The sequence below is a fragment of the Salmo salar genome, chromosome ssa15, assembly GCF_905237065.1.
Source record: "Salmo salar chromosome ssa15, Ssal_v3.1, whole genome shotgun sequence".
Taxonomy (NCBI): domain Eukaryota; kingdom Metazoa; phylum Chordata; class Actinopteri; order Salmoniformes; family Salmonidae; genus Salmo; species Salmo salar.
Window position 1 is genome coordinate 4,455,000 of NC_059456.1, and position 27,098 is coordinate 4,482,097.

At 42.3% G+C, this 27,098-nt stretch overlaps 1 protein-coding gene across 4 annotated transcripts in view; it reads left to right on the plus strand.

Moving 5' to 3' along the window:
* The window catches only part of LOC106570894 (extracellular matrix organizing protein FRAS1), a 364,444-nt gene that overhangs the window by 167,337 nt on the left and 170,009 nt on the right, over positions 1-27,098 (plus strand). For all 4 annotated transcript variants that reach the window (XM_045695383.1, XM_045695380.1, XM_045695381.1 and 1 more), the window contains exons 14-17: positions 8,788-8,931; positions 14,683-14,823; positions 15,216-15,356; positions 20,049-20,228. In XM_045695383.1, the coding sequence (XP_045551339.1) occupies positions 8,788-8,931; positions 14,683-14,823; positions 15,216-15,356; positions 20,049-20,228 (606 nt within the window). The remainder of the gene's footprint in view (positions 1-8,787; positions 8,932-14,682; positions 14,824-15,215; positions 15,357-20,048; positions 20,229-27,098) is intronic.

Here is a 27,098-nt window from a genome sequence, read left to right on the forward strand (position 1 = left end):
CAATATCCCACCTTGATGAACATGACCAGGAGATGGCAATTCTCTCCCGCCACACCACGTTCCCAAATGGAATGTAAGTCCACAGCTTCTCAGGAGCCCATTAGAGTGGTTTAGGCTGGGGCTTTCTCCAATAACATGCATCCTCTGGGGAGGACTGAGTGTGACGGACATGTAAGTCCTTCACACTCAGAGTCGGGAAATTTGGGTCGGAAATGTGGGTCTGAAATCTCTAAACCGTACAGAACCGTAGATTTAGGCAGTCTGTCAAAATGTACTTCCTTACTGTACTTACTCGTCTTTAGCCGAAGATACATTCAGAATAAATCACTCAGCATCTATACGGCACAAGGCCCAGTAGCGCTGCTCTCCGTCCCTCACCACGCCAGTAGATCAGTCCTACATCATCAGCCCACGCCAAGCCTGACCACTCATGGGGGCTGAGGTACGGGGTTTGCGGCATTTCCCGTGGTAAGAGGTTAATACGCCCCCGCGCCAGGAACGCATGCCATCGCTGTGCCAGCATGCCATAGTAAGGGCGTCAGAATTGGGTCGGATCTTTAGAGTTGGTGTGGGGTGCTGAAGAAAGAGAGAGAGGAGGGGAGGGTGTTTGTTTTTTTGTGTAACATTTTTTAAGGGTGCCATGACCCCCGGACCCCCCCTAACCCTCCCCATGGAGGGGTACCCTCTCAGATGCCTCTGGCATAACTCAAGAGTGGGGGGGATGGAGGGGGAGGAGGAGGGAGGGGGAGGAGGAGGGAGGTCAGAGGAAGACTAGAGGAGGAAGGGGGGAGGATGCAAAGGAACCTCATTCTCCCCTCCTCATCCCCTCTTCTCCTCTCCCCTCCCCTCTTCTCCTCTCATCTCATCCTCTCCTCATCCCCGCTTCTCCTCCCCTCTTCTCCTCTCCTTTCATCTCATCTCATCCTCTCCTCATCCCCTCTTCTCCTCTCCTCTCATTCTCTCCTCATCCCCTCTTCTCCTCTCCTCATCCTCTCATCATCCCATCTTCTCCTCTCATTCCCTCTTCTCCCTCTCCTCTCATCCTCTCCTCTCATCCTCCCCTCTCATCCTCTCCTCATCCCCTCTCCTCTCACTTCTTCTCCACTCCTCTCATCCTATCCTCTCACCTCTTCTCCACTCCTCTCATCCTCACCTCTTCTCCTCTTCTCCTCTTGTCCTCTCCTCTCACCTCTTCTCCACTCCTCTCATCCTCTCCTCTCCTCTCACCTCTTCTCCACTCCTCTCATCATCTCCTCTCACCTCTTCTCCACTCCTCTCATCCTCTGCTCTCACCTCTTCTCCTCTTCTCCTCTCGTCCTCTCCTCTCACCTCTTCTCCTCTCCTCTCATCATCTCCTCATCCCCTCTTCTCCTCTCACCTCTTCTCCTACTACTTAGTGAGAGGCCTGACCTATTTCTATAGAAGAAGCCCATTTTTATTCTCTGCTTTTTAATTAACTCATCAATATGCTTTTTTAAAAGACAGCTTTTCATCTATCCAGATGCCCAGATATTTGTAAACAGGGACACGATCAATAAGGACACCATCCAAAGTACATATGCTTAAATCGTCAGAGTTATTTTTATCCGCCATAGAGAACAAAATATACTTAGTTTTACCTGCATTCAGTACTATATTTAGGTCAATAAAATGTTTTTGTAATACAATGAAGGCAGACTGTAGTTCAGATAGAGCCTGGTCAACCGTGGGGTCAATAGAATACACAACAGTATCATCGGGATACAAGTGCAGGTTACATTTGTTTTACAGATATTCGATATTGTTAACGTAAACAGTAAAAAAAAAATACAGGACCCAGAATCGACCCCTGCGGGACACCTTTCTTAATATACAGGAAACCTGATTTAACCCCATCAGTAGATACAGTAGTGTTCAGTAGAGTTGTATCTTTCAAGTCGTTTTTAAACCAGTTTACACGCAGCCTGGTCTAGGTCAATTGAGGCAAGGCTCTGAATTAGCAGTGAGTGATCAACAGCATTGAAAGCCTTTGACAGGTCAATGAAGAGGGTAGCAAAATGTTGTCCTTTATCCATACAGTTAACACATCATTTATAACTAGGGGTGCAGCAGAGATAGTGCTATGACCTGGTCTGAAACCGACTGATGTACATTTATAATACATTTCAAAGTTCCTAGTCGAGAATTAATCGAGGATTCTAATATTTTAGCTAGACAAGAATGTTTAGAAATAGGCCTATAATTGTTTAGGTCACAAGGGTCACCACCTTTGTGAAGGGGGAGTACATGGGCCTCCTTCCAAACTTGGGGATAGTAGTACAATTTTGGGGGGGGATTTGTTTAACACTTTTCTGGTTACTACATGATTCCATATGTGTTATTTACATCGTTTTGATGTCTTCACTATTATTCTACAATGTAGAAAATAGTGAAAAATAGAGAAAAACCCTTGAATGAGTAGGTGTATCCAAACTTTTGGCTGGTACTGTATATCCATTGATTCTTGAAGAATATAACTTCTAAATGCCTCATGAGCTTAGTTCAACTGTCACTCTCCATGAGAACCCAAAATATAAGCTTGTTTTTCTTCAACATTTTTCATCAGCTTCAATTATTTCCTTAGATGAGGCTTTGTAAGTAAAGCTGCAGGCTGGCTGGATGGACAAAGGCTGAGTGGAGGCCTGGGCCTGTATCCACAAAAAGCATCTCAGAGTAGAAAATTGATTGTAAGTGCTGAGAAGAGACATTTTACTTCTTTTTTTTACTCTCATGGGTACAAATAAAAGCTATGTATGAAGAGTCTTTAGACATTAGAGTCCATTACAGTCAACAGATATTTAGGAGTCCTCATGAGCTGTCCACATCATTTCAGAGTGACCAGCAGCTGTCTGGATAATAGAACAATGTAGTGAGTCAGTGGGACCTGCTCCACATGCAGCTGTCTGGATAATAGAACAATGTAGTGAGTCAGTGGGTCCTGCTCCACATGCAGCTGTCTGGATAATAGAACAATGTAGTGAGTCAGTGGGTCCTGCTCCACATGCAGCTGTCTGGTTAATAGAACAATGTAGTGAGTCAGTGGTTCCTGCTCCACATGCAGCTGTCTTGATAATAGAACAATGTAGTGAGTCAGTGGGTCCTGCTCCACATGCAGCTGTCTGGATAATAGAACAATGTAGTGAGTCAGTGGGACCTGCTCCACATGCAGCTGTCTGGATAATAGAACAATGTAGTGAGTCAGTGGGTCCTGCTCCACATGCAGCTGTCTGGATAATAGAACAATGTAGTGAGTCAGTGGGTCCTGCTCCACATGCAGCTGTCTGGTTAATAGAACAATGTAGTGAGTCAGTGGTTCCTGCTCCACATGCAGCTGTCTTGATAATAGAACAATGTAGTGAGTCAGTGGGTCCTGCTCCACATGCAGCTGTCTGGATAATAGAACAATGTAGTGAGTCAGTGGGTCCTGCTCCACATGCAGCTGTCTGGTTAATAGAACAATGTAGTGAGTCAGTGGGTCCTGCTCCACATGCAGCTGTCTGGATAATAGAACAATGTAGTGAGTCAGTGGGTCCTGCTCCACATGCAGCTGTCTGGATAATAGAACAATGTAGTGAGTCAGTGGGACCTGCTCCACATGCAGCTGTCTGGATAATAGAACAATGTAGTGAGTCAGTGGTTCCTGCTCCACATGCAGCTGTCTGGATAATAGAACAATGTAGTGAGTCAGTGGTCCTGCTCCACATGCAGCTGTCTGGATAATAGAACAATGTAGTGAGTCAGTGGGTCCTGCTCCACATGCAGCTGTCTGGATAATAGAACAATGTAGTGAGTCAGTGGTCCTGCTCCACATGCAGCTGTCTGGATAATAGAACAATGTAGTGAGTCAGTGGGACCTGCTCCACATGCAGCTGTCTGGATAATAGAACAATGTAGTGAGTCAGTGGTCCTGCTCCACATGCAGCTGTCTGGATAATAGAACAATGTAGTGAGTCAGTGGGACCTGCTCCACATGCAGCTGTCTGGATAATAGAACAATGTAGTGAGTCAGTGGTCCTGCTCCACATGCAGCTGTCTGGATAATAGAACAATGTAGTGAGTCAGTGGGTCCTGCTCCACATGCAGCTGTCTGGATAATAGAACAATGTAGTGAGTCAGTGGTCCTGCTCCACATGCAGCTGTCTGGATAATAGAACAATGTAGTGAGTCAGTGGGTCCTGCTCCACATGCAGCTGTCTGGATAATAGAACAATGTAGTGAGTCAGTGGGTCCTGCTCCACATGCAGCTGTCTGGATAATAGAACAATGTAGTGAGTCAGTGGGTCCTGCTCCACATGCAGCTGTCTGGATAATATAACAATGTAGTGAGTCAGTGGGACCTGCTCCACATGCAGCTGTCTGGATAATATAACAATGTAGTGAGTCAGTGGTCCTGCTCCACATGCAGCTGTCTGGATAATAGAACAATGTAGTGAGTCAGTGGGTCCTGCTCCACATGCAGCTGTCTGGATAATAGAACAATGTAGTGAGTCAGTGGTCCTGCTCCACATGCAGCTGTCTGGATAATAGAACAATGTAGTGAGTCAGTGGGTCCTGCTCCACATGCAGCTGTCTGGATAATAGAACAATGTAGTGAGTCAGTGGTCCTGCTCCACATGCAATTGCTTAAAATAATGTTTTGTTATTTCTGTTTTGAAATGATCAAACCCGTAACTAATGTAGACCTACATGAAACAGCAGGCCTTCTCTCTTACGCATTTAACAATGATTTCACCTGAGGCCTATTTCACATGACATGTCTAAATACTTCTAACCACTAGGCCAATAAATAAATATGTTTTTTTTCTTCTGTCCATTATGTAATGACTTACAGCATGTTATTTCAAGTTATCCCTTTTGGAGCGCAACGTCACATTGTTAAAAACAGATTCCTACATTGGGCATGCCTATAAATTGGTCAATTTGAAGGTGTCTAAGGTTTAATGTTAACTTTGACTGTGTTGATTAGAAAGATAGGCCTTTCAAACGTTGTATTCAACGTTGTGCGCAACATTATTGGCAAGTGACTTGATTGATGCCTACTGTTGCCAAAGCGATTTAGGGTTGCGTTGATATGATGGTAATGTTGTCAAAATTCCAAATTGGTTAAAACGTTTTACTATTTCAACATTTGATGTTCAGTCACATTCACCGTGGTTCTCTGGAACGTTCTATAGAGTTCACAGCTGGAGATTCCTCTTCTTGATTGGTTAGTCCACATACTTGCAACAATGTCAATGAGCGTCATCACTATCCTTCCTTTGCGGTACCTCAAACTGTCATGATTTCCAGCTTAGATAAACTTTTCACACATAATGGGGACTGTGTGTGTGTGTGTGTGTGTGTGTGTGTGTGTGTGTGTGTGTGTGTGTGTGTGTGTGTGTGTGTGTGTGTGTGTGTGTGTGTGTGTGTGTGTGTGTGTGTGTGTGTGTGTGTGTGTGTGTGTTTTCTTGGAGGAATCTCTGCATTGCTCTGTCTGCATTTGGTCCCCAGAGGTCTCCTTCCTTCACACCCGGTTTATGAAGTCTCTGGCTTTACTAGAATCAACTACTGCCCTGCTGTCTCTCCCTCTCAGAACTGGCCTATTTCCACATTGCACTATGGGGCGGCAGGTAGCCTAGTGGTTAGAGCGTTGGTCCAGTAACCGGGAAGGTTGCTAGATTGAATCCCTGAGCTGACAAGATATACATCTGTTGTTCTGCCCCGGAACAAGGCAGTTAACCCACTGTTCCGTCAATGTAAATAAGAATTTGTTGTTAACTGACTTGCCTGGTTAAGTGTGTGAACTGGAAATCTGAGAGTGGGGTCACAGCCAAGGACTTACCCCTTAAAATGCTATTCACATACAAAGATTTATAGTCACACATACATATGCACATAGTTTAATAAGCCCCCCCCCCCCCCCCCAGTAAGTGACCTCTGGTTCTGTTTCTCTTCCTGGTTTGGTTCACCATCCAGACAGAGGTTCTGTTTCTCTTCCTGGTTTGGTTCACCATCCAGACAGAGGTTCTGTTTCTCTTCCTGGTTTGGTTCACCATCCAGACAGAGGTTCTGTTTCTCTTCCTGGTTTGGTTCACCATCCAGACAGAGGTTCTGTTTCTCCTCCTGGTTTGGTTCACCATCCAGACAGAGGTTCTGTTTCTCTTCCTGGTTTGGTTCACCATCCAGACAGAGGTTCTGTTTCTCTTCCTGGTTTGGTTCACCATCCAGACAGAGGTTCTGTTTCTCTTCCTGGTTTGGTTCACCATCCAGACAGAGGTTCTGTTTCTCTTCCTGGTTTGGTTCACCATCCAGACAGAGGTTCTGTTTCTCTTCCTGGTTTGGTTCACCATCCAGACAGAGGTTCTGTTTCTCTTCCTGGTTTGGTTCACCATCCAGACAGAGGTTCTGTTTCTCTTCCTGGTTTGGTTCACCATCCAGACAGAGGTTCTGTTTCTCTTCCTGGTTTGGTTCACCATCCAGACAGAGGTTCTGTTTCTCTTCCTGGTTTGGTTCACCATCCAGACAGAGGTTCTGTTTCTCCTCCTGGTTTGGTTCACCATCCAGACAGAGGTTCTGTTTCTCCTCCTGGTTTGGTTCACCATTCAGACAGAGGTTATGTTTCTCTTCCTGGTTTGGTTCCCCATCCAGACAGAGGTTATGTTTCTCTTCCTGGTTTGGTTCACCAGACAGACCTTCTGCCTACAGATGTAGGGTCTTAATTTGAGCCAGTTTGCTACAGCAGGAAAATAATCCTGCAGCAACAGAAAATGTGAATGATTCTATGGATTATAATTAACACTTTAGATCAGGGGTGTCAAACTCATTCCACGAAGGGCCGAGTGTCTGCGGGTTTTTGACCTAGACAATCAGGTGAGGTGATATCCTAACTAATTAGTGACCTTAATTCATCAATCAAGTACAAGGGAGGAGCGAAAACCAGCAGCCACTTGTCCCTTCGTGGAATGATTTTGACACATGATCTAGATGCTGAATCAATCAATCAGGCACATTTATTTATAAAGCCCTTCTTACATCAGCTGATGTCACAAAGTGCTGTACAGAAACCCAGCCTAAAACCCCAAACAGCAAGCAATGCCGATGTAGAAGCACGGTGGCTAGGAAAAACTCCCTAGAAAGGCCAGAACCAAGGAAGAAACCTAGAGAGGAACCAGGCTATGAGGGGTGGCCAGTCCTCTTCTCGCTGTGCCGTGTGGAGATTATAACAGAACATGGCCAAAATGTTCAAATGTTCATAGATGACCAGCAGGGTCAAATAATAATAATCACAGTGGTTGATGACGGTGCAACAGGTCAGCACCTCAGGAGTAAATGTCAGTTGGCTTTTCATAGCCGATCATTCAGAGTATCTCTACCGCTCCTGCTGTCTCCAAAGAGTTGAAAACAGCAGGTCTGGGACATGTAGCAAGTCCGGTGAACAGGTCAGGACTCCTTAGCCGCAGGCAGAACAGTTGAAACTGGAGCAGCAGCACGACCAGGTGGACGGGGGACAACAAGGAGTCATCAGGCCAGGTAGTCCTGAGGCATGGTCCTAGGGCTCAAGTCTTCCGAGAGAGTGAAAGAGAGAAAGAAAGAAAGAAAGAAAGAAAGAAAGAAAGAAAGAAAGAAAGAAAGAAAGAAAGAAAGAAAGAAAGAAAGAAAGAAAGAAAGAAAGAAAGAAAGGAAGTTTGGAAAGTTTGTGCAGTATATTCTGCAGTATATCCTACAGTTTATCCTACAGTATATCCACTGAGTTAGGGGCATGTGTGGATTAACCCTTTAGATGCTGAATGTACAGTATTTCCTACTGTATATCCACTGAGTTAGGGGCAGGTGTGGATTAACCCTTTAGATGCTGAATGTACAGTATATCCTACAGTGTATCCTACAGTAGATCCTACGGTATATCCTACAGTGTATCCTACAGTAGATCCTACGGTATATCCTACGGTAGATCCTACAGTATATCCTACAGTAGATCCTACAGTAGATCCTACAGTAGATCCTACGGTATATCCTACAGTAGATCCTACAGTATATCCTACAGCAGATCCTACAGTAGATCCTACAGTATATCCTACGGTATATCCTACAGTAGATCCTACAGTAGATCCTACAGTATATCCTACGGTATATCCTACAGTACATCCTACAGTAGATCCTACGGTATATCCTACGGTATATCCTATGGTATATCCCACAGTATATCCTACAGTAGATCCTACAGTAGATCCTACAGTAGATCCTACGGTATATTCTACGGTATATCCTACAGTATATCCTACGGTAGATCCTACGGTAGATCCTACAGTATATTCTACGGTATATCCTACAGTATATCCTACGGTAGATCCTACAGTATATCCTACAGTAGATCCTACAGTATATCCTACAGTAGATCCTACAGTAGATCCTACGGTATATCCTACAGTATATCCTACAGTATATCCTACGGTAGATCCTACAGTATATCCTACAGTAGATCCTACAGTAGATCCTACAGTAGATCCTACGGTATATCCTACGGTATATCCCACAGTATATCCTACAGTATATCCTACGGTATATCCTACGGTAGATCCTACGGTATATCCTACGGTATATCCCACAGTATATCCTACAGTATATCCTACAGTATATCCAGTGTATGATCTCTTCCATATTTATATTTTTCCTTTCTCTTTCTCACCCCCCTCTCTTTCTCACCCCTCTCTCTCTCTCACTCTCTCTCTCTCACTCTCTCTCTCTTACCCTCCCTCTCTCTCTTTATTCTTCTCTCTATCTCTCCCCCAGGTTGTCATGCATCCTGTTCAGTGTGCTCAGGGCCGAGCCAGCAGGACTGTGTGTGGTGTTCTGATCCGTCTCACCTCCTCAGAGATGGACTCTGTGTCCCAGACTGTGACCCAGGCTACTACACACAACAAGGAACCTGTTATGGTGAGCTCAGAATCCATTGGGACAGTTTCCCAGACACAGATTAAGCCTTATCTTAGAACAAAAAAAACATGGTCAATTGAGAATCTCCATTGAAATTACTTTTTACACCAGTACTAGGGAAAGGGGGATACCTAGTCAGTTGTCCAACTGAATGTATTCAGCTGAAATGGGTCTTCCACATTTAATGCAACCCCTCTGCATCAGAGAGGTGCTGGGGGCTGCCTTAATCGACATCCACATCACCCAGGGAACAGTGGATTAACTGCCTTGCTCAGGGCCAGAACGACAGATTTTTATCTTGTCAGCTCGGGGATTCGATCCAGCAACCTTCCGGTTATTGGCCCAATGCTCTAACCACTAGGCTACCTGCCGCCCCATATGCCAGGAATCCTGCTCATCAAATCAGAATGACTAGAACATGTTATGGTGAGCATAACTGCAACTGACACTCCCATTGGTTTAGGACAACGTTCCGTGGTGAGTTGACCGGCGGCCATATTGAGTTATTTAAATTCTGTAGTTACTGTTCTTAAAACGGCTCTTAAAGCCATTTTCCTCATCTTTGTTTTTGGTAGAGGTGACACAAAATTATAATATCTCACTGGAATGTATTTGTCAAAGACTTGTTTTTCCAACAAATGTAGGTGCATCATGTTTGACTGCAAGGAAAATTACTATTACAGTTTGTGTTTTATAAGGTTCAGGGCAGGGATGGCTAACTGCACTTTAAAACATGTTTTCTTCTTCTCTCTGTCACGAGGGGAGTTGCTAAGATGCTCTTAGGGTGGTGGGGTATTGACGATGGTACCCAGACCCACGAGCCACTGCGGCCCCTCATGATGAGTTCAATTTTTTTTTTAGGCCCCCACCCCTATCAAAGTTGCCCATCCCTGGCTTAGGGCCTAGTGTGTACCACATATAGTTTTCATATGAAGTGAACTAGCGGTGAAGATTTTGTTCACTTCGCTTTTCTTCTCTGTAACCCACCAGAGCGTAGTCAGCCTCCCCCACATGAGTAAAGTGGCTAGTCAGCACTCCACACACTGTTTATAACAACCAAAACAAAACAAACTGTTTTTAATTATACCTTATTGCAATCTTAATGAGGATCCACATCTCCTTAAATAAACCACATGAATATCAATTGTTTCTCATTTGAAAGAAAAAGATGGAAAAGAGTGGTAGAACTCAGTAAAAATAAATCCCTTCTAGTCATTGAGCTGAGTGAGGACTTGTGTCCCAAAAAGCACCCTATTCCCTATTTAGTCCACTCATTTTAACCAGGGCCCCTATTCTCTATTTTGTGCACTCATTTTAACCAGGGCCCCTATTCCCTATATAATGCACTCATTTTAACCAGGGCCCCTATTCCCTATTTAGTGCACTCATTTTAACCAGGGCCCATGGGGGATGAGGGAATATATATACATATTATAGTAGCTATAGCAACATGGATATATAACCTAAGACTATTATAGTAGCTATAGAAACATGGAGATATAACCTAAGACTATTATAGTAGCTATAGAAACATGGAGATATAACCTAAGACTATTATAGTAGCTATAGAAACATGGAGATATAACCTAAGACTATTATAGTAGCTATAGAAACATGGAGATATAACCTAAGACTATTATAGTAGCTATAGAAACATGGAGATATAACCTAAGACTATTATAGTAGCTATAGAAACATGGAGATATAACCTAAGACTATTATAGTAGCTATAGAAACATGGAGATATAACCTAAGACTATTATAGTAGCTATAGAAACATGGAGATATAACCTAAGAATATTATAGTAGCTATAGAAACATGGAGATATAACCTAAGACTATTATAGTAGCTATAGAAACATGGAGATATAACCTAAGACTATTATAGTAGCTATAGCAACATGGATATATAACCTAAGACTATTATAGTAGCTATAGAAACATGGATATATAACCTAAGACTATTATAGTAGCTATAGAAACATGGAGATATAACCTAAGACTATTATAGTAGCTATAGAAACATGGAGATATAACCTAAGAATATTATAGTAGCTATAGAAACATGGAGATATAACCTAAGACTATTATAGTAGCTATAGAAACATGGAGATATAACCTAAGACTATTATAGTAGTTATAGAAACATGGAGATATAACCTAAGATTATTATAGTAGCTATAGAAACATGGAGATATAACCTAAGACTATTATAGTAGCTATAGAAACATGGAGATATAACCTAAGACTATTATAGTAGCTATAGAAACATGGAGATATAACCTAAGACTATTATAGTAGCTATAGAAACATGGAGATATAACCTAAGACTATTATAGTAGCTATAGAAACATGGAGATATAACCTAAGACTATTATAGTAGCTATAGAAACATGGAGATATAACCTAAGACTATTATAGTAGCTATAGAAACATGGAGATATAACCTAAGACTATTATAGTAGCTATAGAAACATGGAGATATAACCTAAGACTATTATAGTAGCTATAGCAACATGGATATATAACCTAAGACTATTATAGTAGTTATAGCAGCATGGAGATATAACCTAAGAATATTATAGTAGCTATAGAAACATGGAGATATAACCTAAGACTATTATAGTAGCTATAGAAACATGGAGATATAACCTAAGACTATTATAGTAGCTATAGAAACATGGAGATATAACCTAAGACTATTATAGTAGCTATAGAAACATGGAGATATAACCTAAGACTATTATAGTAGCTATAGAAACATGGAGATATAACCTAAGACTATTATAGTAGCTATAGAAACATGGAGATATAACCTAAGACTATTATAGTAGCTATAGAAACATGGAGATATAACCTAAGACTATTATAGTAGCTATAGAAACATGGAGATATAACCTAAGACTATTATAGTAGCTATAGAAACATGGAGATATAACCTAAGACTATTATAGTAGCTATAGAAACATGGAGATATAACCTAAGACTATTATAGTAGCTATAGAAACATGGAGATATAACCTAAGACTATTATAGTAGCTATAGAAACATGGAGATATAACCTAAGACTATTATAGTAGCTATAGAAACATGGAGATATAACCTAAGACTATTATAGTAGCTATAGAAACATGGAGATATAACCTAAGACTATTATAGTAGCTATAGAAACATGGAGATATAACCTAAGACTATTATAGTAGCTATAGAAACATGGAGATATAACCTAAGACTATTATAGTAGCTATAGAAACATGGAGATATAACCTAAGACTATTATAGTAGCTATAGAAACATGGAGATATAACCTAAGACTATTATAGTAGCTATAGAAACATGGATATATAACCTAAGACTATTATAGTAGCTATAGCAACATGGATATATAACCTAAGACTATTATAGTAGCTATAGCAACATGGAGATATAACCTAAGACTATTATAGTAGCTATAGAAACATGGAGATATAACCTAAGACTATTATAGTAGCTATAGAAACATGGAGATATAACCTAAGAATATTATAGTAGCTATAGAAACATGGAGATATAACCTAAGACTATTATAGTAGCTATAGAAACATGGAGATATAACCTAAGACTATTATAGTAGCTATAGAAACATGGAGATATAACCTAAGAATATTATAGTAGCTATAGAAACATGGAGATATAACCTAAGACTATTATAGTAGCTATAGAAACATGGAGATATAACCTAAGAATATTATAGTAGCTATAGAAACATGGAGATATAACCTAAGACTATTATAGTAGCAATAGCAACATGGATATATAACCTAAGACTATTATAGTAGTTATAGCAACATGGATATATAACCTAAGACTATTATAGTAGTTATAGCAACATGGATATATAACCTAAGACTATTATAGTAGCTATAGCAACATGGATATATAACCTAAGACTATTATAGTAGCTATAGCAACATGGGGTTTATTATAAACCCCACATCCTGGGGTTTATTATGGATCCCCATTAGTTCCTGCCAAGGCAGCAGCTATTCTTCCTGGGGTTTATTATGGATCCCCATTAGTTCCTGCCAAAGCAGCAGCTACTCTTCCTGGGGTTTATTATGGATCCCCATTAGTTCCTGCCAAGGCAGCAGCTACTCTTCCTGAGGTCCTTCAAAATTAAAGCAGTTCTACAATTTTAATAACATTACAACACATTCACAACACATTACGTGTGTTTCTTCAGGCCTCTACTCTACTACCATGTATTGTATCTACAATACAACATCCAGGTGTACCACAGGAGTGTGCTAAGCGGATAATGGCTGGAACGGCGCTGTCACACCTGCCCCTGCTCTCCCTCTCTGGCGCTTTTGAGGGCGCCAGGCTGCCCTTCATTGCGCACACCTGTCACTATCATTACACACAGCAGCGCTCATTGGACTCGCCTGGACTCCTTCCCTTTGTTGATTGCCTTTCCTATTTCTGTATACTTTCCCGTTTGTTCCCTGTGTTAGCATTCATGTCGTTATTTCTTCCCTTGTCCAGACGCTGTCCTGTCCTGTTCTGTTCCATGTCCATTGCTTATTAAATGTTCTCCCTGTACCTGCTTCTCGTCTCCCAGCGCCGTTCCTCACAGTTACAAATGAAATGGCATCAAACACCTGGAAACCATAGGTTTGATGTATTTGGTGCATTCCACTAGTTCTGCTGCAGTCATTACCACGAGCACGTTCTCCCCAATTAAGGTGCCACCAACCTCCTGTGGTGTGTACGTGTGTATATAGTGTGTATGTTACGATGTGTGTGTGTGTAAGCATGTGTCTGTATGTGTGTTGCTTCAAAGTCCCCGCTGTTCCATAAGGTGTATTTTTATCTGTTTATTAAAACTGATTCCACTGCTTGCATCTGTTACTTGATGTGGAATAGAGTTCCATGTAGTCATGGCTCTATGTAGGACTGTGTACCTCCCATAGTCTGTTCTGGACTCGGGGACTGTGAAGAAACCTCTTGTGGCATGTTGGGTATGCATGAGTGCATTCAACATGTCAATACCTCTCACAAATACAAGTAGTGATGAAGTCAATCTCTCCTCCACTTGGAGCCAGTAATAGATTGACATGCATATTATTAATGTTAGCCAAATGTCAAACAAACTAAAACTCATGTTAAATCCATCTATGAGCATCATAAAGCATTACTTGTGTGTCCCAGTCTTTCGTTTTCACTTTCGTTTTGGTCTTCCAAAAACGGTGACTTGAATAAACTATATTCAGTAGTCTATATCCCTGGTACATCCCCCGTCTCCCCTAATCGAATCTGTATCGGATGAGCTCAGAAAGGAGCTGCTACTCACACAATGTTTCAGCCATAACAGGTTATGATGCTGTGTGCTGCATGTGATCAGTCAAACAACCAATCATACTGTGCCACTCTGGTTCTTTTCCTGTGTTTGGTCTGGACTGCATGCTCACCTGCAGCGAACCGCACCACGGTACCACGTTGTTCAGTGCCCTCCTGAGTGCAGATAGAGTGTTCACACCAGTCCAAAGGAACCCAAGCTGGGGGGAAAAAACGCTCCAAACCAATTTGTGTGTGAAAGCCCCTTTATAAGTGACCAAGAATATATCTCACACATATGCAATTGAGCAGTAAATTTAAACTGCGTTATTAAAACATTAAATTGTAGATACATTTAAAATGGTTAAATAGTATAATGTGTGTGTGTGTGTGTGTGTGTGTGTGTGTGTGTGTGTGTGTGTGTCATCCCCACAGCGTGTGATTCGTCCTGTGCTACCTGTTACCCTGACAACCCCAAGTGCACGAGCTGCCCCCAGGGCTCTGCTATGCATCATGGGAAATGTATTTCCCACTGTCCAGAACAGCATTACATAGACGACCATGGCCGCTGCAGAGGTAAGCAACTCCTCACAGAGTTTACATGAATACCTCTCATACTCATACTGTTTCAGTATTAGTGCTGGGCTATACCAAAACCTGCACATAGTTTATAGCCCTTGTGTCCTCATGGCAGGCTTATGTCCTAGCCCAGCACTAACATACCTGCTTCAACTAATCAACTCATCAATGCATTAATTGATTTAGTGAATCAGGTTTTTGTTCATGGTGGGTAGGAACAAAAACCTGCACTTTCTGGATAGCAAGAAAGGCATTTCACTGTACATTTAACGTTACAATAAAAACTTGAAACTTGAACCTAGCCCTTACAACGTTTTTATAATGTTGAAACTAGCCGAGTCCTGATTGGCTCCAACAGTGTGATTGACCTCTGACCTATTCACTCTCAGCCTGTCACAGCTCCTGCTGGTCCTGCTCCGGCCCCTCTGTGTCCCAGTGTACCCTCTGTTCCCAGGGACTGTCCCTACACCAGGGCCAGTGTCTGGAGGCCTGCGGAGAAGGGCTGTACCACCAGGAACAGACCTGCCACAGTAAGAGCCTTCCTCTAGAGTAGTTAGAGTTTAGGGGTTTAGGGCTTGAGTTGGGCTTATGGTTACTACAAACTTTGTGCCTGCAAAAATGAAAATACTAAAATCATTTTTGGAGTAGGGGATACCTTTTGGTGTCATGATGTCCTCGCCGGGTTCCAGTCCCATTCACAAGGGGACGATTATTTTTGTATTTTCATTTTGTGAAAGCAAGGAAGAGTCGCTTTCTCTTGCTAGTAGTAGCTAGCTGGCAGCCTGGATAGCTGGCAGCCTGGATAAAAACATAGCAAGCTAGCTGGCCTTTTCAGCATTCCACATCTCCATGTGTAATAATCCCTTTTTTTTTTAAGATGCCCTGGCAAATATTTGTATACATACCAGTGTATCTGTCACGTCCTGACCCTAGTAAGATGTCATTTTCTATAGTAGAGTAGGTCAGGGCGTGACAGGGGGTGTTTGGGGTTTTTCTATGTTTTCTATTTCTATGTTTTAGTTCTAGTTTTTGTATTTCTATGTTGGGGTTGTTTGGGTTGATCTCCAATTGGAGGCAGCTGATACTCGTTGCCTCTGATTGGAGATCATATTTAAGTAGGGGTTTTTCTTCCTGGGGTTTTGTGGGTAGTTGTTTTCTGTTTAGTGTATGTCACCTGACGGAACTGTTGTCGGTCGTTTTGTTGTTTTCGTTTTAGTGTTTTTATTCATATGAGCACTCTACACGCTGCGCCTTGGTCCCCTTTATACAACCCGCGTTACAGTATCCTAAAACATTATAGCTGTTTGATAATACTGCTTGGGTATTCATTCCCATATCAGCTAAAAATACAACTTCATCATGTTTTGGTAAAAAAAAAAAAAAAAACACATGTTCAAAGGGAGATTCAGTGTCTGCTTTTTATTTTGACCCATCTACCAATAGGTGCCCTTCTTTGCGAGGCATTGGAAAACCTCCCTGGTCTTTATGGTTGAATCTGTGTTTGAAATTCACTGCTCGACTGAGAGACCTTACAGATAATTGTATGTTTGGGATACAGAGATGAGGTAGTCATTCACAAATAATGATATACACTATTATTGCACACAGAGTGAGTCCATGTAACTTATTATGTGACTTGTTAAGCACATTTTTACTACTGAAATTATTTAGGCTTGCCATAACAAAGGGGTTGAATACTTATTGACTCAAGACATTTTAGCTTCCCATTTTATAAAAAAATGTGTTACATTTTCTAAGAACATAATTCCCCTTTGACATTATGGGGTAGGGAAGTGACACAAATTTCAATTTAATACATTTTTAATTCAGGCTGCAGTACAACAAAATGTGGAAAAAGTTAAGGGGTGTGAAAACTTTCTGAAGGCACTAAGGGTTTGGAACCAGTTCAGGGAACAGTGCCGAACACCGGAAAATAACAACATTTGTACAGGAACAGAATCAGAACCAAGCTTTATTTATACAGCACATTTCATACATGGAATGCAACACAATATGCTTCACAGGAAAAAACTAATACAAACAATGGAAATAAAAACTGAAATATTTATTACACAACAAACATAAGAGGATAAAAAACTAAAGAATAACAATAAAAACTGAACCACTAAAAAGCACTGTCAGACTCTAAAACAGTTTGCAATGTTGCAGGAAATAATCCTGGAAGCCCTGGTGTTAGGGTGAACCCCGTCTCTTTTAAAAAGATAGAAGCGAGTAGCAAAGGAGGGGGCCAAAGATAATTATTCTCTTCCCTGTGCAAGCGAGGGTCTTTAAAAATGTTATGTAGTCCTCCCGCAGTTTTTTCAGAAAGCCTAAAACGAAGGTCGTTAAAACCTACGTGAGTGACGATGGTGTCAATATTGGAGTAGTTGACCTGAACCGTGGGCAGGAGAGAGTTGTTGTCATGGACACGGGCTCCTGGGTGAAATTGGACCTTGATTGGTGCACAGATTGTAGACAGACCATAGCTGTTTGATAGCTGGATCGGATTTTCACAGATAGATAGGTGGCCAGACTGCCTCCCCGATTTCCTACACCTTGCGAGTGTCCAGTCTGCCATGGGCCGAGGAGTTGAGCTGAACATCTGTTTGTTGGATTGGAACAGATCAACGCCACCCAACTCACCGACAGCTTTGGTATAGGAGGCATTTAAAACTGAGATTTGATTTGCCTGGGTTACAGCAAGGTCGGTGTACTTAAAAAGCAGGTTTTCCTTTTCTCGCAGCCGAGCTAACTGCCAGAGGATCTGTTCCCAAAAGATGCTTGAACATGGTGTATTTAGGGCAGCCAAATCCCTGTCCATTTTCTACCGTATCCACCTTATCTTCATCTTGATTGTGTGGAAATGATTTCCAGCCGTGGATAAAAACACTGGTGGGCTAGCATTGCTAGCAGCTAACTGCTACTTAACAGGAATCTGCTAGCAGCTACAGTAACTGCTACTTAAAACTTCTTAGGGATCGGTGTCCCGCTAGCAGGTCAATTTCCAGTCAAATATAGTTATTATAGCGGTTAAACATTTAGGTACATGTAAGTGTCTTATATCGTCTGAAAGCTTCAATTCTTGTTAATCTAACTGCACTGTCCAATTTACAGTAGCTATTACAGCGAAAACATGCCATGCGATTGTTTGAGGAATATTTTTTCTACCGGCACAGGTTTCATACATTGATGAAATATTCACTTACTTTTTGAAAATCTTCCTCTGATTTGTCATCCAAAGGGTCTCAGCTATAACATGTAGTGTCGTTTTGTTAGATACAATCATTTTTTATATTCCAAAAAGTCTGTATAGTTGGCGCCATCGATTTTAGTAATCCACTCGTTCAATTTGCAGAGAAAGGAACCAAAAATCTACCCCTAAACTTTGTTTCAACAAGTCAAAATAAGTTTGTATTTACTCTTCAGACAGCCTAAAATGTAATCAAACTATAATATATCTTTGGGAAAGAAGTATGTTCAATAGGAAACCGATTTTAGCAGGTGCGTAACTTCATCATAAAATGTAAAATGTAAATGTAAAAAATCATGGCGCGCGATGACACAGATTTTCAAGACTGTGTCTTCATACAAAAACTCTTATTTCTTCTTAGCTTTTGAAGTTACAAGCCTGAAACTTTGAACATAGACTGCTGACACCCTAAGGAAGCCATAAAAATTGCATCCAGGGAGCTATTTTACAATTTGCTTGCATTTCTAAGAGGATGGTCTCTCTTCTTTGGATTTTCTCCTACCATAACTATTGTGTTATATTCTCCTACATTATTTTAACATTTCTACAAACTGCAAAGTGTTTTCTTTCAAATGGTACCAATAATATGCATATCCTGGCTTCAGGGCCTGAGCTACAGGCAGTTTGCTTTGGGCATGTCATTCAGGCGGAAATGGAGAAAAAGGGGCCTGATCCCTTAACAGGAATATTCTAGCAGCTAACTGCTACTTAAAAGGAATCTGCTAGCAGCTAACTGCTACTTAACAGGAATCCAGGACACAAACTTGCGGTCTCAGCCGTAAACGCGTCACGGAATCAGTAGAAACAGAAACTTTAGCTATGATTAAAAAATGATTTAATGAAAAGTATATCATAAAAACAACAAACCGAGTGTTGGCAGTACACTGTTCTGTTGCGAACTCTGATGACGTCTGTTGCGTGATGACATGGTTGATCTATACTGTTCAGGAACAGATCCGTTATTTCAAAGCATGGGAACAGCTTAATAACGTTATTTTACATTCCTGGCATTTTTTTTCCTGTCCCACAAAAAAATGCAACAAGGCATCTCTGCAAAGCCTTCAATGTCATTTACATGATGTTTACATTTACGTAATTTAGTAGACAGAAACTTATTCCAGTGTCAGCCTGCCAGCTGAAAATATTTGCCAGTGTATGTATAGGAAACCTGCCTTTCTGAAGCATAGGCTACTGTAACCTACTGATGTTACAAGCGTGATTCAGAAATTAGGGAGAGATTTTTAATTAGAGAATGAATGAATTAACTTTTTAAATGCAAGTTACCGATACTATAGTTATCACATTTAATTAACGTTGGATTTATTAACTACAAAAAACGTAAGACGTGTTTTTAATTCTGGTGCCGCTCTGCACACACAAGCTTGTTGGTCCAACGTTAAGCCAACTCCTGAAAATCAGATAATGCATTTCATAACAAGATACCCAGCGCTTCAAGTCAAGCCTCCTCCTCCACCTTCTCTCACTCTCTCCCCACCTGCAACATTTAACTTTCTTCTCACTCCCTACACTTGTCTGTCCATGGCGTATGTAAACTCTATAGCTAGCCTGCTCCATAGCAAACTGCTCTCTCTGCACTGATTGGTAAAGTCATTTAATGTTGAGATAATGTATAAAAAAAAAAGAAAAGCAGATTTCAGAAGTTTTAAAAGGAACAGAAAGGAACAATGTAAACCATTACTTTTTGGGGGGTTCGAACCGGTTCAGAACTTTATTTATCAGGTCGGGAACAGTGGAACGGAACTAAAAAAAGAATAGTTCTGTTAATTTCGGTACATATCTGTAAAATATGTATTCAGGAGTCGCTTGTCTTTAACACCTCCACCCTACCATCTCCCCTACTGTAGTCTACCTACCTATGAGTGTGTGTGAGAGTGTGAGAGTGTGTGTGTGTGTGTGTGTGAGTGTGTGTGAGTGAAGTCTGACTAAAGTGGTTTTCTCTCTCTCTCCTCAGTCTGCCATCCATCTTGTAGGAGATGTCTAGGTCCTCTGGCCTCTGACTGTCTGAGGTGTCTCAAACCAGAGGAGGCCCTGCTGCCGCGGAACACTCACGCACACAGAACAACACCACATGGAGTGTGTGTGGCCACATGTCCCGCTCGCTTCTACCTGGATGCTCTACACACCTGCAGAGGCAAGTAGATGATGTGTGTTCACGGGGGGGGGGGGGTTGATTTGGTGGTTACACATACTATCAACATTACACATATTAATCAAAACATACCATATCTATGTCTCAGACACCTCAGTCCCCCCCGTCTCCCATAATGTATATCTGGCAGTATTTCCTACGACTGACAACCATCAATCAATCAATCAATCAATCAAATGTCTTTATAAAGCCCTTCTTACATCAGCTGATGTCACAAAGTGCTGTACAGAAACCCAGCCTAAAACCCCAAACAGCAAGCAATGCAGATGTAGAAGCACGGTGGCTTAGGAAAAACTCCCTAGAAAGGCCAAAACCTAGGAAGAAACCTAGAGAGGAACCAGGCTATGAGGGGTGGCCAGTCCTCTTCTGGCTGTGCCGGGTGGATATTATAACACAACATGGCCAAGACCAGTGTGTGTTATGAATACAGCTATCTCTGACACACACACACACACACACACAGACACACTCAGCCTATCATTAGGGAGTGAAGGCCAGTCTGTGTGACAAACACACACACCAGCAATGTTCTCTTTCTCAGTGCCACCATTCCTTCAGGCTTAGAGATAACTAGTAGTCCTCCTGTTTATAGTCTTTCCACAGCGGGGTTTCCCTAGAACTCTTCCCCCTACCACTCACAAATCACAAACTCAGCTAGCTATTATGCTAAACTGTGCAAGAGTAAACTACATATCTTCCTGACCCAGTTAGAGTACTTGTCTTTCCGGAGGAGCTAAGTACTACTATCTGTGGTTTATTGAATTGTTTATACATTGTCCTAATTTATTTCTAAATCCCTTCATGTGGTGCAGCGGTAGAATGAAAGTGTCAGAGAGATGTAAATATTTTGAGCTTCAAAACCCACCATACGACAGTATTTTTGGGCTTATAACTGTTTCGTACACAACATGGCAGAAATGGCTCAGAGTTGATCCAGATAGACCTACCTCAGTTTGTTTACTCTGGATACTGAGTCTGCTCTGGATACTGAGTCTACTCTGGATACTGAGTCTACTCTGGATAGTGAGTCTACTCTGGATACTGAGTCTACTCTGGATAGTGAGTCTACTCTGGATAGTGAGTCTACTCTGGATAGTGAGTCTACTCTGGATACTGAGTCTACTCTGGATACTGAGTCTACTCTGGATACTGAGTCTACTCTGGATACTGAGTCTACTCTGGATAGTGAGTCTACTCTGGATAGTGAGTCTACTCTGGATAGATGGATTGGATTATTAAAGAAGACATTTTCTTTGTTAACAACCAAATCTCAATGTTTGATGTAAATGGAATGTTGTAGAAGGGCCCAGACACCTTTTTAGTGATTTCACTTGTTTTTGCGAAACTCACCCCAAACTGCAAATCACTTGACAAAAAAATATGAACAAAGGCTCCAAAAACACCCAAATACGTCCTTTTAGAAACAGCAACTCTCTTAGTATAGTGATGGAGGAGGTCCAACGCCCTTTTAAGACATTTTATGTTGGTGTTTCATCTATTTTGGCAATTACCTGTAGCAGCAGGCTACACGGAGAATGGAACAACTGGAAAGGCAAAACTGTTCGAGTCGTATAACGCTGTGGATAAAGTTCAGAATGACTCACTTTCAGGTGTACAACATCTAAAGACCTGCGTCACTGTACTGAGAGCTTTGCCGTTTCTAAAATGATTTATTTGGGGTGAATTTGGAGCCTTCGAACATGTTTTGTTACAGGGCCCCGATACTAAACAACGAGGATGAGGAAGTGATTTTCTGTTTGGGGTGAGCTTCTGAAAAACAAGTTAAATCACAAAAAAATGTGTCTGGACCCTTCTATATCATTCTATTTACATCAAACACAGAAGATTGGTTTTAAAAAAGAAAACTGCTCATTTTAGGATGCAATCCCAAACGGCTACCTATTTTCTATATACTGCAAAACAGAGTTAAACACGTTGTTGTAAGCTTACTCCACAGCTAGCTTGAAACGTTGTGTACGGAGCCATCCAATCGGTGCCTTTTGGGTGGCTCAACCCATTGGAGCGTTGTCAAGGAGGACTGTAATGTGCACTATTCACTTGATTCCGGACTATTCACTTGATTCCGGACTATTCACTTGATTCCAGACTATTCACTTGATTCCAGACTATTCACTTGATTCCAGACTATTCACTTGATTCCAGACTATTCACTTGATTCCAGACTATTCACTTGATTCCAGACTATTCACTTGATTCCAGACTATTCACTTGATTCCAGACTATTCACTTGATTCCAGACTATTGAGTCTAATCTAGTATGAGGCCAATAAATCAAATCATATCAAATTGTATTTGTCACATGCGCAGAATACAACAGGTGTAGACCTTACCATGAAATACTTATTTAGAAGCCCTTAACCAACAATGCAGTTTTAAGAAAATAGAGTTAAGAAAATATTTACTAAATAAACTAAAGTTAAATGAAGTAACACAATAAAATAACAATAACGAAGCTATATACAGGGGGTACCAGTGCAGAGTCAATGTGCAGGGGTACAGGTTAGTCGAGGTAATTTGTACTATGCATAGATAATAAACAGCGAGTAGCAGCAGTGTAAAAACAAAGGGGGTGGGGGGGTCAATGTAAATAGTCCGGTGGCCATTTGATTAATTGTTCAGCAGTCTTATGGCTTTGGGGTGAAGCTGTTAAGGAGCCTTTTGGACCTAGACTTGGCGCTCCGCTACCATTTGCCATGTGGTAGCAGAGAGAACAGTCTATGCCTTGGGTGACTGGAGTCTTTGACAAGTTTTTGGGCCTTCCTCTGACACCGCCTGGTGTATAGGTTCTGGATGGCAGGAACCTTGGCCCCAGTGATGTACTACCCTCTGTAGGTCCTTGAGATTGGATGCCGAGCAATTGCCATACCAGGCGGTGATGCAACTGGTCAGGATGCTCTCGATGGTGCAGCTGTAGAACTTTTTGAGGATCTGGAGACCCATGCCAACTCTTTTCAGTCTCCTGAGGTTGGGTTCAATGGGTTCACTGTCAAGGTGTAGTCTAATTGCCAGCGATGTGTGAGTGTGTGTGTGTGTGTGTGTGTGTGTGAGTGTGTCTGTCTGCAGGGTGTTTGTGTCCTGAAAACATCAATGGGGTCTATTGTGTTTTAAGAGCATGTCCAGACAGATGCTGAGCTTCCTCAAGGCTCCTGTCTGGAGGTGCGGTGCCACACACGCACACATGCACGCACGCACACACACACACACACACACACACACACACACACACACACACACACACACACACACACACACACACACACACACACACACACACACACACACACACACACAGGGGTAGAGATCGGGTGTCTTTATGAGAAAATTCCAGCCTGTAGTTCCATCTGTTCCATTGTCAATACACTCGTGTGTGTGTGTGTGTGTGTGTGTGTGTGTGTGTGTGTGTGTGTGTGTGTGTGTGTGTGTGTGTGTGTGTGTGTGTGTGTGTGTGTGTGTGTGTGTGTGTGTGTGTGTTTGTAGACAGAGATGGCCAGTGTTGAGGGCTAAGTGGTGCTCTGTGTTAACACAGGTTATTATATCCTGAAACACAGCTGGGTTTTTATTCTCTCCCTCTACCAGGGACTGATTCAGACCTGGGACAGCTCTCTCCCTCTACTCAGGGACTGATCCAGACCTGGGACAGCTCTCTCCCTCTACTCAGGGACTGATTCAGACCTGGGACAGCTCTCTACCTCTACCAGGGACTGATTCAGACCTGGGACAGCTCTCTCCCTCTACTCAGGGACTGATTCAGACCTGGGACAGCTGTCTCCCTCTACTCAGGGACTGATTCAGACCTGGGACAGCTCTCTACCTCTACCAGGGACTGATTCAGACCTGGGACAGCTGTCTCCCTCTACTCAGGGACTGATTCAGACCTGGGACAGCTCTCTACCTCTACCCGGGACTGATTCAGACCTGGGACAGCTCTCTAACTCTACTCAGGGACTGATTCAGACCTGGGACAGCTCTCTACCTCTACCAGGGACTGATTCAGACCTGGGACAGCTCTCTACCTCTACCAGGGACTGATTCAGACCTGGGACAGCTCTCTAACTCTACTCAGGGACTGATTCAGACCTGGGACAGCTCTCTACCTCTACCAGAGACTGATTCAGACCTGGGACAGCTGTCTCCCTCTACCAGGGACTGATTCAGACCTGGGACAGCTCTCTACCTCTACCAGGGACTGATTCAGACCTGGGACAGCTCTCTAACTCTACTCAGGGACTGATTCAGACCTGGGACAGCTCTCTACCTCTACCAGAGACTGATTCAGACCTGGGACAGCTGTCTCCCTCTACCAGGGACTGATTCAGACCTGGGACAGCTCTCTCCCTCTACCAGGGACTGATTCAGACCAGGGACAGCTCTCTCCCTCTACTCAGGGACTGAATCAGACCTACCTGACACCACTATTCAATTCCTATGGCCAGGAGAAAGGAACACTGAGTTAGAAAATAAAACGAGCAGTACATTGGTTCCCCAGTACTAAACATAAACCCCTTAGATTTAGAACCTGTTCAACTGAACAAGGAACATAAAACGATCCTCATCCAGTTCATGATTCATTAACGACACCATCGAGTTATGATACATCCACTGCACAATACCAAGTGATGTAGCCAGCAGTTAACTCTCTGGGTCCCTGTCAAATAATGTCACGGAGTCGAGCAGCAGAGGAGGAGAATGACTTTGACAAACAGCTAGATCAATATGCACTCCCTCTTTACTCTGGGAGACAAATTACATATCTGAGATGCAATAAAATAATGGTTGCTTTCCTAGTGGCACCCTATTCCCTATATAGTACACTACTTTAGACCAGAGCCCTATTCCCTATATAGTACACTACTATAGACCAGAGCCCTATTCCCTATATATAGTGCACTACTATAGACCAGAGCCCTATTTCCTATATAGTACACTACTTTAGACCAGAGCCCTATTCCCTATATAGTACACTACTTTAGACCAGAACCCTATATAGTACACTACTTTAGACCAGAGCCCTATTCCCTATATAGTGCACTACTATAGACCAGAGCCCTATTCCCTATATAGTACACTACAGCCATTTTGAACACAGCCGATATACGTAGGCTGGCAGGCGACCGTCTGGTGTCTGTCTTTCTTCTCCTGTCCTGGTAGCTGAAGGAAGCTGCACAGCAGTTCCATTTAATGTGCCGCCAGTACTGTGGAAGGAGGTGGTAAACTCAATTACTGAAACAGATAGCCTTTCTCAGTGTGCTGAGAGAGAGAGAGAGAGAGAGAGAGAGAGAGAGAGAGAGAGAGAGAGAGAGAGAGAGAGAGAGAGAGAGAGAGAGAGAGAGAGAGAGAGAGAGAGAGAGAGAGAGAGAGAGAGAGAGAGAGAGAGAGAGAGAGAGAGAGAGAGAGAGTCTGGGAGGGGATTTTTCCAGGTCTTCACTTTGACATGTGAAGTCCCCTTAAGGGACACAATCTAGACACACATGCACTCACACACACACACACACACACGATCAAGAGGTTTCCGTGAAAGGTGGTACCAGGAAGTTAGGCAGGGGTCACACATAGGCGCTCCTGTCTGTCTGGTTGTCAGGTGTGGGCCCACGGATGAGTACACTTCGAAAAAAAAAGATTTCAAAACGGTTCCATCTGTGAGTACACATAGCCTAGATACTGTGAGTACACGTAGCCTAGATACTGTAAGTACACGTAGCCTAGATACTGTGAGTACACATAGCCTAGATACTGTAAGTGAACATAGCCTAGATACTGTGAGTGAACATAGCCTAGATACTGTGAGTACACGTAGCCTAGATACTGTGAGTACACGTAGCCTAGATACTGTGAGTGAACGTAGCCTAGATACTGTGAGTGAACGTAGCCTAGATACTGTGAGTGAACGTAGCCTAGATACTGTGAGTACACGTAGCCTAGATACTGTGAGTACACGTAGCCTAGATACTGTGAGTACACGTAGCCTAGATACTGTGAGTACACGTGGCCTAGATACTGTGAGTACACGTGGCCTAGATACTGTGAGTACACGTGGCCTAGATACTGTGAGTACACGTGGCCTAGATACTGTGAGTACACGTGGCCTAGATACTGTGAGTACACGTGGCCTAGATACTGTGAGTGAACGTAGCCTAGATACTGTAAGTGAACGTAGCCTAGATACTGTGAGTGAACGTAGCCTAGATACTGTGAGTACACGTAGCCTAGATACTGTGAGTGAACGCGGCCTAGATACTGTGAGTACACGTGGCCTAGATACTGTGAGTACACGTGGCCTAGATACTGTGAGTACACGTGGCCTAGATACTGTGAGTACACGTGGCCTAGATACTGTGAGTACACGTGGCCTAGATACTGTGAGTACACGTGGCCTAGATACTGTGAGTACACGTGGCCTAGATACTGTGAGTACACGTAGCCTAGATACTGTGAGTACACGTAGCCTAGATACTGTGAGTTTTTATTTATTTTTATTTCACCTTTATTTAACCAGGTAGGCAAGTTGAGAACAAGTTCTCATTTACAATTGCGACCTGGCCAAGATAAAGCAAAGCAGTTCGACAACATACAAAAACACAGAGTTACACATGGAGTAAAACAACATACAATCAATGATACAGTAGAAAAAAATAAGACTATATACAATGTGAGCAAATGATGTGAGATAAGGGAGGTAAAGGCAAAAAAGGCCATGGTGGCAGAGTAAATAAAGTATAGCAAGTAAAACACTGGAATGGTAGATTTGTTATTTGAAGAAAGTTCAAAGTTAAAATATAAATAATATGGTGCAAAGGAGCAAAATAAATAAAATAAATAAATAAAGTAGGGGAA